We start from the raw sequence: 12,224 nt of genomic DNA, 5'->3' as shown, positions 1-12,224 counted from the left end.
CCAGGTACAAGACATTTCCTTCAGCCATGACTGCCGCTGGGTGGTGGTCAGCACTCTCCGGGGCACATCCCACGTCTTCCCCATCAACCCGTATGGAGGGCAGCCCTGTGTCCGCACACACATGTCGCCGCGGGTGGTGAACCGCATGAGCCGCTTTCAGAAGAGTGCTGGACTGGAAGAGATCGAACAGGAGCTGACATCCAAGCAGGGTGGCCGTTGCAGTCCCGTCCCAGGGCTGTCAAGCAGCCCATCTGGTTCCCCTCTTCACGGTAAATACTAGGGGTTTGGGTTGTTTTTTTTTTTGAAGTTCTGTGTAACAGGAAGAGCTTGCCGTCTGTGGCAGTGGGTCCCAAAAAGAAATCTTTATCTCCTTTCCTCTCCTGCTGTTCTTGAGAAGAGCTCATGTAGGCATAACTTTAGAACCGCATGGTTTTTTTGTTCATGTTGTTGAAAAACCATGCATTTGTCTTGCCAGTCCAAACTGGTTCCCATTTATTTATTCGAAGCGTTTATAACACACACCCTCCAAATTGTAATGTCTAAGGTGAGTTACAAGTTTATAAAAACAGTTTAAAACAAAAACGGTTACTTTTTAGAAACAACAAGAAAAAGTTCTGCTAGTGAGTCCAAGCATCTCCATTTCATCAGTGCTACGCAGCTGGGGGACGTGAGGGGAGAGGGAGAGAACGCTGGCAAAAGTCTTCCCTCCACTGACCCTCAGAGCATTCCGGTGCTGTTGTGAGTGGCGGCTGCTGTGTTTAATTGCTTCCCCCACCACAAAGAATACTGGGATCTGTAGTTCTCCAGTTTCTACCATCATGCCCCCAGAAAGCTAGAAATCCTAACATCTTTTTCTGAAAGCTGTTGGATCTTTCTCCTGTCATTTTAGAAGAGCTGGGCCATTTTCACATGTCGTTAACGTTGTGCAACACTCATGGAACGCGCATGTCTTCATGGTGAAATTTTGATGTCATCGTGCCACGAAAATGGAATCATGACGGGGTGACGTCAGAAATCGCGTCATGAAGGTGTCACTGTTTTGTGAGTGTTGCACGATGTTAACGATGTGTGAAAACGTCACTGGAGTAGAGATGAAGTGGTCTCTTGGCAGAGATGCAGTATCACTGCACAGCTGAATTGATTACCTGTCTGTTTCCAGACTCACTTCAAGCAGGTGGTTCTTACCTGTAAATCCCTTTGGCAACTGAGAGAGACCTTCTCTCCCAATATAAACCACTGCACCAACCACACTCCTGATCTGCATATGCTAATTATGCTGTCTCCCTTCGTGGTCTCAGAGCCAAGCTACAAGTGACGCCTGACACAGGTTGGACACTTGTCAGCTTCCCTCAAGTTTTGATGGGAAATGTAGGCATCCTGGTTTTACAGCTTGGCTCTCCATTGCAGCTGCAAGACCAGGATGCCTACATTTCCCATCAAAACTTGAGGGAAGCTGACAAGTGTCCAACCTGTATCAGGTGTCACCTGTAGCTTGGCTCTCAGTCTTCTCCTGGGACTTTTTCAGCAGCAGCCCCAGTTCCGTAGAATGGCTTGCCAACAAAGGTTAGGTCTTGAGGAAGGCCTGTCAGTTATTTTTTTAGGAGGTCCTTCTAGTAACATGTTGTGTTATGTGGGATGCTTATTGATGGTCTGGTTTTAAGTTGTCATTATCTGTTTTATTTCTGATTTTATTGCGAGATGCCTTGGATTCTTTATGTGGGCGCGAGTAAGGAACAGAAAGGTGGCTTCTAAGTAAAGGCACTTCCTTTCCGGTGCCTCTGGTCCTGGGACAGAGATGCATGGGGGGATGCAGCATCTTGTCCAACATGCCCTTTTCCCCGATGCCAAGTGCAGGACTTCCTGCAGGTTCAAGGCCCGGTCTTCAGCACGCCAGTGTGCTGCTGGGCACTCTTCTCCCTGTGCTGGTGGCTGTCTGGATGATACATCCCCCCTGCTCTTGTACGGCTCCCTTTCATTTAATGGAGAGACTTCCCAGGTGGGTTTATGGCTTTAGCAACCTGCTTAAATAAACTGTGTGCATTTCAGTGCTCGCCATTACCTTTTAAATGAAAAAGAAGCTTTCGACATTGAAATATCAGGTTTTATTTTGTGAGCCTCCTAAGGTCAGCAGTCTGGTCTGCATTTAGAAGTAGTTAACTGACAGTTACGTTGTTGGTTGGTCAAGGGGAGCTGGAGAGCACATCTGGCGGTCCTGAAGAAAAAATAATTTACTGTTTTATGAGGAATCATGAAGTCAGGCAAGATTTGCTCAGAGGCAAAGTTGGGATTACGATTGTTGTTTTGTTTTCACTGGTTGATGAGCTGTTGCTTTGGGACCAAATGGAATTCCTTGGTCTGCTACAGTGACTCCCTCAGAGAAGTAACTATAGCTGTGTGCAGAGAGGGGTATTCCGAAGATGCATGTGTTCAGGGCTGTTTTTCTGGGAAAAGAGGTGGTGGAACTCAGTGGGTTGCCCTCGGAGAAAATGGTCACATGGCTGGTGGCCCCGCCCCCTGATCTCCAGGCAGAGAGGAGTTTGGATTGCCCTCCGTGCTGCTGGAGTGGCATGGAGGGGAATCTAAACTCTCCTCTGCCCAAAGATCAGGGGGCGGGGCCACCAGCCATGTGACCATTTTCAAGAGGTTCCGGAACTCCATTCCACCACTTTCCAGCTGAAAAAAAGCCCTGCATGTGTTGCTATGAAGGTGCTGCTGCCTCACTTTGGAACATGCATGGGATTTTAGCCAATGAATGAGTCCAGTGGTGCTTCTACTGACCACTCAGTGGTTGCCACCACCTCCTCCTTGTTGGGGCCACTTCCATTTCTGGTTGGGCTGCAGGATGCTTTTATTCCCAGGAAGCAGCACAAATAGATAACTGACTGCAGGACTCTTGTCTTTTGCTGCTCACTAATCAGTCCTGCTGCTACCTCTTTCCTTCTGAACTGGCCACAGCTAGCAACAAGCACCTGAGATAGATAGGCCCATTTTGTCAAATGGCCGCAGGGCTCCCAGCAGAAGAAGTGGGAGGAGCAGGAAACAGCAGGAGCAGGTGGGAGCAGCAGAACACCCAGTGGCTGTAGTGTTGAATTTACATCAGACACTGCATCACAAAAGCTATAAAGAGAGCTCAAAGCACACTCTTGGCGCTGTGAACCTCTTTTAAATGCATTTCTGATCTGGTGCTCCAAATAACCTGTTGTTGTTTGATTTTGCAACCCCCCCCCCCATGAATTTAAAAACCTGAAATTATATGTTGTATAAACAAAATAAAATGTTGTTAACAACACATTAAATTTGAATAGGAGGACTAATGTTTTTGTAGCAATTGCAGATGCCAGCTTAACTTAAAATTCAGTTAGCGGAACAGAAATTTCCCACTGCTTTCCTTCCCAAAATTCAGTTCCCAGGGGTTAGTAGGTACAGCAGAAAGGATTGTTAGGATCTAAACAAATACATTTACAGTTTTGAAAATTAACGCCCCGCCCCAGTGTAGTGCTGCACGTATTAACTTGGTTTTGGGAACTCTTTGAGAATTTCACAACACCTCTTGTGATAACTGGAGTGTTGCAAGGCAATAGTTGACAATTACTGCTGTACGTAGCCTACCTCAGTGTCTTTGGCCAAATCCACACTTCCCTACCTTCCGCTTTTCATATGCAGTAATTGTGGTGGATTGTATCCTGCAATGTCCCAGTCTGTATTCACATCCCCTCTTTTACTGTGCCAGCATCGCGCTATACTCTGTTCACACCCCTGTGAGAATTGCACAATATGGGGCGGGTTTAGATTCGCCGTCGCCGATGACGACATCACGTAGCCTTTTTTAAAAAAAATTAATGCTAGATTTTCGGTATATCAATTTTCTGCTCAATTGTAATGATGGCCACACCCCCATTGATGCCTGCAATTAGTTAATGTTACTGCTCGACTATAATTATAGGATAGCGATTTTTCACTATACTGATAATTTTAATATTTAAAAAAAAAACAGAAAGTCAACCTTTGCACGCACACTCCGCTTATCAGAAATTACCTAGGCTCTCCTTTGGCAGTGAAACATTATTTACTGTAAAAAAAAATGCGCCCCCCCCCCCAATGTCTCCACGGGCTTTTTAGAACACCACTTCCCAAACTGCTTGTGGGTGATCTTCATGAATAGGATTGCGCAATAGCTCTAGGAATGCCCCCTTTAAGAAAAAAACAGGACGGGGGTGCGGGCATGCCTTGGACAGAGTTGGGACCATAAGAATTGCTTGACAAAGAGGAACGGTGTTCCAGAAAGGCAAGAAACAAGGAAGTGGGGGTGGTTAAGAGGGGGCGGTCTCTTTGGGAACCGCTACTATTTCTTCACATCCATGGTGAGAACTGCGCAAGAGAAGCGTTTGAAAGCGTGACAACCTGGTCTGAGGCACAGCGCAACAGATACGATAGAATGACGGGATTGAGGTAAGAGTATGTGAACAGCCCTCTGAGAAGCGCATAAACGGCGGGAAAATAGTGGCAAACTTGAGCTGTGTGGATTTGGCCATGGTATACTGATGTTCACCAGTATGTATACTTTGCAGTAGAAGAAAAAAGTTAAAAAGCAGTGCTCAGACAATCCTGATTCTTTGCCAAGCAAAACTGAATTTGTGACCTGCACTACAGGAGTAAATTTGCATTGTTTAATGCATTTTGCTTATCGTGCTGAAATCCTGACTAGCTGCATGCTGTCACCTGGGCATGGTAGTTGTGGCATGGATCAAGCCGGATGTGGGCACCAAACCTTCATTCCCACTAATGCTTCATTCAGCCATTTCTTTGACATCAGAGATTTCATCAGATGCTGTTTTCAAGCATATATTTGCACCCAGAAGCTGTAGGGACTTACTTTTTTACAATGTGAAAGCTGAATATCTTGGCTAGATTCCATACCCATTTTCTGTCAGATCACTCCATGCATGCTCTTCTCTTGGTCTGTCATATTTCTATCCCTCCTTTCTCCCAAGGGAGCTCAGGACAGTTAGTTGCCGGGTGGCTACCCATTTTAAAATTTTTTTGTCGGTCTCTAAGGTGATATTGGATTCTAATTTTGTTCCAGACAGTCAGGCAGATTAGACCGAGACAGAGGGATTGGCCCACGATCTCCTAGAAACTTGAACTTGAATCTTTCCAGTCTCAGTTGGCAGTCTAACCACTACACCACATTGATTCACTTTTCCCACATTGAGTCGTAATTGAGCTGCTTTCAACTTCTAATTCTGATAAATGAGTGTCGAAAATAGGATCACAGTCCCAAGCCAAAGTCAGCCTTCTTGGTGGGCAGCTGTTTGACTCTTAAAATTGACTCTTAAAAGTTTATATTGAGGGTTTAGTTGCTAGTCACATCTAACTAGCCTTTTGCTGTCTGCTCCCTGTCTTTGTAAAGGTGGCTGGAAGACCTCTAACACTCCCCTCCCCTGCCCCGTTTCTTCCGAGATGTAATGTAGCTTACTCCTTGCATTACAATATGGCAGTCAAGTGTGACATGCCTAGAACAGACACCAGATTGCTGTAAACCATTATTATAACACATCCAATCATTTTTAACTACTGACATCACGTAGGGAACAGGAAGGAGCAATCAGCGTCTGCAGCTTTCATCCATTGGTGTCTGTTTTTTGTCACGGGAAATTACAGTAAGTTGTCGCCTTTATAGGTTTTCCAAACACATTTTGAAGCTTTTTTTAAAAAGAGAGAGAGAGAGAGATGTACTGTTTGATACTCATGATGCATTTGAGAAGTTTTGTTTTTTATGATCATGATCAGAAATTTCAGGGCTGGGCTGTGATTTGTTTTTCTAAATTAGAGGAAACCATGGATGGAGGTCAAGTTATAGAACAGATTTTCAAAAGCAAACAAGCCGGATTTGTTGAGGGATTCTTGGGGGGGGGGGGTATCTGATTTTTTTTTTCAAAGCTCAGAGGGCTCTTCACTTCCACATACCAGCAATTGTGCCATTTAATGGTACAGATCCTGCTTGCTCCCATTCATACACATTTCTGTAAACTTTATAGGCCAAATAAGAAAAAACAGGGCCGTTTCCACACGGCTTACCTCTCTTCGTAATGTCCCGGTAGATCGCGCAAAAAACGCGGAAGATCGCATTTCCTCGTGCGAGATTTGTCATGTGATGTCACGCAAATCTTGCGCGAGGAAACGCGATCTTCCACGTTTTTTGCGCGATCTACCAGGACATTACGAAAAGAGGTAAGCCGTGTGGAAACGGCCCAGTTTGGACCCTGCCAGCTTCGGCACTTATAAAAGAGGCCCATTTTGGCCAATGAAAAGTCTGTGCCTGGAATTGTGGGATCTGCATGGTCAGAAGCCCCAAAGGATAGAGTTGTAGGGAAGAGGGGAACTTGCCTCCCTCTGTTACTTCAGGTACTTTTCTGCCGAGCCCAGCTCACTTCCAGTTTCCTAGCTGAGCTGCTGGGAGAAAAATACTGACAGCAGTGAGGAGGTAGGAGAGTTCACCGCTCTTCCTCTATACATCCTTTTGATCTTTAGCAATATGTAGTAATGGGGACCCAGGCGGTGCCCAGACCGCACTTTATGAGGAGCTGTGTGGGCTTCATAGGCCTGCACATCTCTTTGCTTATGCTTAGTAAAGGCCGGCAGGGGGTGGGGAGCATCTGCCTGATACGGCATCATCAGAATGAAGTCACCTCACGCATTTTGCATGTAACCTACATGATTCGGGGTGGGGGGGGGAGGAGATGGAGGTCAACTGGTCAGGCATTTTTTTGTACTGTATCATCGGGGCCTGTGAATATGGCACTACAAGTATATTGAAACGTCCTTGTTTTCATCTGTGAAATGTTGAATGGTGTGGAAGTTGTGTCTTGGCAGTCGTCTCTCACAATCCTGCTAGTTCACAGTGAAGTTTAAGAGTTTGGTGTAGTTTAAATTTTTTGAGAGCGAGGTATGTTATAAAATGCAACAAGTGTTTGCCACCCAAGAATCATAGTGTATTAAAAATTTCAGGAGAGACTTTTGTTTACTGCAAGTCTACGAGAGATATTCTGTAGCCTGGGTTCCTGGAAAATCCTGGAAGTTTTCCAAAAGCAGAATTAATTTTAGCAAGTGGTGAAAAAGCTGTTTTATCACTCCAGTGGGGCAGTTGACATGCTTTCCTGGCCTGTGATGTTCTTCCTGTGGTGTTCCCCCCCACACACACACACACTCCATGCTCACAGTATGTGATGTGGTGTTTCACAGGGAGGCCTAGTGTAATTGCATGCGCACGCACGCAGACATGTACACACCCTTTGAGTGGGAAGAAACATACTGGGCCTTTGCCCATATGCGCCTCCATGGAATGTTGAAGACACATGTGCGGCTCATCAGGCCAGTAAATGGCATTAACAGCCACATCTGTTTGAAGAGAAAGTGGATTAACAGTGCAATCCTATGCAGAGTTACTCCAGTCTAAACCCACTGAAGTAAATGGGCTTAGACTGGAGTAACTCTGTACAGGATCGCGCTGCAAGTGGTGGCCAGTGTAGCAATACAGTATTTACTGCATTAAGATGAAGCAAGCAGGATAACATGGGAAGAGGCCGTTCTTCAAGGGTCCTGGTCCGGACCTGTTCAGGGTATGTGCCCAGAAACAGATAGTTTGCTATTTTCTCTGGTCCCAACAGCAACCTGGATGCTGTGTTTTGGACTGATTGGAACTTCTGAACAGTCTTCAGAGGTGCTCCCAAGTAAAACGTGTTGCAGTAATCTAACCTGGCTGTGATCAGAGCATGGGTTTTGATGCACCATGATTACTTTTCTGATTCCAATTCTGGTTTCCTGGATATATTCCATGATGCCACAGAAATGCAGTATTTTAAAATATGTGTTTATTTAAATAATTATACCCTGTTTTTCTCCCTAATTATGACCCAACACTGTTGTACTTTCCTCTGTTTTATCTTCGCAACAACAACCCTATAAGGTAGATGTGTCTGAGAGAGTCACCCAACAAGCTTCCATGGCAGTAAGGATTTGAACCCAGGCCTCCCACATCCTAATCTGACACTCTAACCACATGACAGAATGCAGCATAATTCAGCTGCCAGAGAAGCTCTAAAACAAGTTTTTAAAATATATTGAAAGCATATCGGGTAAGAAGTGATGCAGTTAGGAGGCTCCTAAGTAAGCTCAGTAGCTATGGGATAAAGGGCCAAGTCCTCTTGTGGATCGAAAACTGGCTAATTAATAGGAAACAGAGAGTGAGTATAAACGGGCACTTCTCACAGTGGAGGGTGGTGAGCAGTGGGGTGCCACAGGGGTCGGTATTGGGTCCAATGCTTTTTAACTTGTTTATTAATGATTTGGAATTGGGATTAAGCAGTGAAGTGGCTAAATTTGCAGATGACATGAAATTGTTCAGGGTGGTGAAAGCCAGAGAGGATTGTGAGGCACTCCAAAGGGATCTGTCGAGGCTAGAAGAGTGGGCATCCATGTGGCAAATGAGGTTCAATGTAGCCAAGTGCAAAGTAATGCACATTGGAACCAAAAATCCAAAATATAAATACAAGTTGATGGGGTCTGAACTGGCGGAGACTGACCAAGAGAGAGATCTTGGAGTCATGATAGATAACTCACTAAAAACGTCAGCACAGTGTGCGACTGCCATAAAAAAAGCTAATGCTATGCTAGGGGTTATTAGGAAAGGGATTGAAAACAAATCAGCCGGTATCATAATGCCTCTGTATAAATCGATGGTGAGGCCTCATTTGGAGTACTGTGTACAGTTCTGGTCGCCACACCTTAAAAAAGATATCATAGCACTGGAAAAAGTACAGAGAAGGGCAACTAAAATGATTAAAGGGTTGGAACACTTTCCCTATGAGGAAAGATTGAGGCGCTTGGGGCTCTTTAGCCTGGAGAAAAGACGACTGAGGGGAGACATGATAGAGGTTTACAAGATAATGCACGGGTTAGAGAAGGTAGAGAAAGATGTGTTTTTCTCCCTTTCTCACAATACAAGAACTCGTGGGCACTCTATGAAATTATTGAGCAGTCGGGTTAGAACAGATAGAAGAAAATACTACTTTACACAAAGGGTGATAAACACATGGAATTCGTTGCCACAGGAGGTGGTGGCAGCTACAAGCATTGCCAGCTTCAAGAGGGGACTGGACAAATATATGGAGCAGAGGTCCATCAGTGGCTATTAGCCACAGGAGATAGATGGTATTCTCTTTGTGGGGAGGTGGTGCTCTGTTGTCTTGGTGCTGGAAGGAAGGCAGTGGGAGGGCTTCTGGTGTCCTGGCCTCACTGACAGTCCTTTAGATGGCACTGGATTTCTAGCCACTGTGTGTGACAGAATGTTGGCCTGGATGGGCCACTGGCCTGATCCAACATGGCTTTGTTTATGTTCTTATGTTCTTATGTTAGGAGGAGAGCAGGGGTTCAGAGCATCATGTAATTTGCTTCCTCTCCTTTTGGCTCACAGCAACAGAATAAGTTATGCAAAATGCAGAATAAATGATGGAAAACAAGTTAAACATGTGCTTAATTAGCATAAAATGTTGTCTAATGTCAATCCTAGAATTTATTATGTTCTGTTTCAGCAATCCTTCAAGCCTGTATTGGATCCTTGTTAATGCTATGGCTCTGTAAACTTGTATTCATCTACCCTATGACATTGTTTATGGAAATGTCCTTGACACTATATGAAAATGCCTACCCTTGTCCCTGCTACTGTTTGCACACTATGTAATCCGCCTTGAGTCTCAGTGAGAAAGGTGGACTATCGATCGATCGATCGATCGATCGATCAATCAGTCAATCAATCAATCAATCAATCAATTTATACAGGTTGTAGAATTGAGCATCCCTTCTTACAAAATTTGTTGTAAGCACTGAGCTCTCACAGCCCTGATTTAATTTCAGTGAGAATACAGGAAGGAGGAGGAGCAGGCCGGAGCTTACCTGTACAGTGGTTTCCTAAATGCTCTTTTGTCATGGCTGTCCTGTCAGGGGGCTGGCGACTAAGGTCTTATGGTCCTAAAGAATTGTAATGGATCACACTAGTAGCCCTCCTGGATGTGAGGAACTGTGTTGTGGCAGTTGGCTGTTACATCTGCACGTACCTGTAGGACCTGGTTCTTAGTACTGGAGAGGGAAATATTAGAAAATGCTGAGAGAGTAAGCAATAGACAGATGGTTTCTTTGCTGTATCTGCTGTGGTGCAAAGAGTGAACTTGCTGTGCCTTCTTATGCACAGTAGTGCGTGCTGTGAACATTGTACAGCTGTGCATGAGGATAATGGATAGCAAGGATGATTTTAGCACAAGTACTTTTCCTTGCCTGTATCATCCCTCTGTCTTGCATGACAATAGGCCCTGCTCTAGGTCAGGAATGGTCCGAGTCTCTGTTCTCAGGGACTACTTTCCTCTCTATGGGCTGAAAATGCCTTCTGCCTAGCCAGCTATGCCCCACAGGAGTAGATGGGCTCCCTAACAAAGGTGATGGGTAACAAAGGACTTCTTCACACTTAGACAAAGGCTGTGGTTTGCGCACAAAGTTTTTTAAGAAGTAACATTAAAGTGTGGGATATCTCTTACAATTGAAAAGCTTTTCGTTTTTTCCTTACAAGTGAATCTAAGTACAGGTTTGCAGTCATGGCCGCACTAAAAATTGCTGGATTTACTCAGGGCCAGAAAAAAATTGGACAGAAAATTGTACCTCTGGGCCTCCACTTGGAAATCCTTCCATGGATGCGAAGGACAGCGTTTTCCTCCAGTCACTGTTGGCAGAGTTTTCCCACATCTCCCCATTTAGCCATGACAGCTAAGGGGAACTTCCAGCTTCTAAGCCAGTATACTTATTTCTAGATGCTGTGAGGGAAACAATGGGAGAGAAATCTTGTCTGCTTGTGAGATTTCCAGAAACCGATGCTATCCCAGTCTCATTGGATCTTGGAAGCTAAGTAGGGTTGGCCCTGGTTAGTCCGTGACCACCAAGGACATCCAGGGTCGCTATGCAGAGGCAGGCAACGGCCTCTGAACATCTCTTGCTTTGAAAACCTCTTGATGGGGTCTTCATAAGTTGGATGCAACTTGACTGCACCTTACACACACATGTGGCTTGCTGTACCACAGATGGAAACAGGCTTGATAAACCTGTTTTACTCTGATCCAGCTGAGCTTTCCTTATATTGATGGTTGTTGGGGGTTTTCCGGGCTGTATTGCCGTGGTCTTGGCATTGTAGTTCCTGACGTTTCGCCAGCAGCTGTGGCTGGCATCTTCAGAGGTGTAGCACCAAAAGACAGAGATCTCTCAGTGTCACAGTGTGGAAAAGATGTAGGTCATTTGTATCTACTCAGGAGGGGTGGGGTTGAGCTGAGTCATTCTGTAAGAGTTTCCCAGGGTGTGGAATGCTAATGGCGGGAGGCTTCACTGTGTCCTGAGGAGGTTCTTTTGCATATGGATTGGTGCTTGATGTGCTAATCTTCTCTGCAGGGCTATTGTCGGGTGTGGAGTGTTTTGTTGGCCTGGTGTTTTTCAGAACTGGAGCCCATGCTCTGTTCATTCTTAAGGTTTCTTCTTTCCTGTTGAAGTTTTGCTTATGCTTGTGAATTTCAATGGCTTCCCTGTGCAGTCTGACAAAGTAGTTGGAAGTGTTGTCCAGTATTTTTGTGTAAGTACCGATCCTGGATACCTTGGTCATCCGCAAAGCAAACTTTCAGTTAGGTCACAAGGTCTACAGGAAACCAACTCACACTGATCGGTACTTACACAAAAACTCCAATCACCACCCCCGACAGAAAAGAGGCATAATGAAAACATTAGTGGATCGTGCAAGACGGATATGTGAGCCGCGCTTTCTCAATGAGGAAATTAATCATCTAAACCACGCACTTCAGGCAAATGGCTACTCCAGAAATGAAATCCGAAGAGCAATCAAACCCAGGATGAATCAAACAACCAAGGAAAAACAGTCACCTACAGGAAAAGTGTTTTTGCCATATATCAAAGGAATTACTGATCAGATGGGAAAGCTTATGAAAAAGCATAACCTTCAAGCAGTATTCAGACCCACCCGAAAAATACAACAGATGCTACGATCAGCAAAAGACAGCAGAGACCCCCTCACCTCTGCAGGAGTATACCGTATACCCTGCAGCTGTGGACAAGTTTACATCGGGACCACAAAGCGTAGCATCCAGACAAGAATAAAAGAACATGAAAGACACTGCAGA

The 12,224-nt window shown here is 45.1% G+C and overlaps 1 protein-coding gene across 4 annotated transcripts in view; it reads left to right on the top strand.

Annotated features, from left to right (window-relative positions):
* BCAS3 (BCAS3 microtubule associated cell migration factor) overlaps positions 1-12,224 on the top strand; it is a 745,665-nt gene that overhangs the window by 283,301 nt on the left and 450,140 nt on the right. For all 4 annotated transcript variants that reach the window (XM_055001162.1, XM_055001161.1, XM_055001160.1 and 1 more), the window contains one exon: positions 5-269. In XM_055001162.1, coding sequence (XP_054857137.1) covers positions 5-269 — 265 coding nt within the window. The remainder of the gene's footprint in view (positions 1-4; positions 270-12,224) is intronic.

The sequence above is a fragment of the Eublepharis macularius genome, chromosome 17, assembly GCF_028583425.1.
Source record: "Eublepharis macularius isolate TG4126 chromosome 17, MPM_Emac_v1.0, whole genome shotgun sequence".
NCBI lineage: Eukaryota > Metazoa > Chordata > Lepidosauria > Squamata > Eublepharidae > Eublepharis > Eublepharis macularius.
The sequence above is the reverse complement of the archived record's forward strand: the minus strand, read 5'-3'. Positions and strand labels throughout refer to the sequence as shown.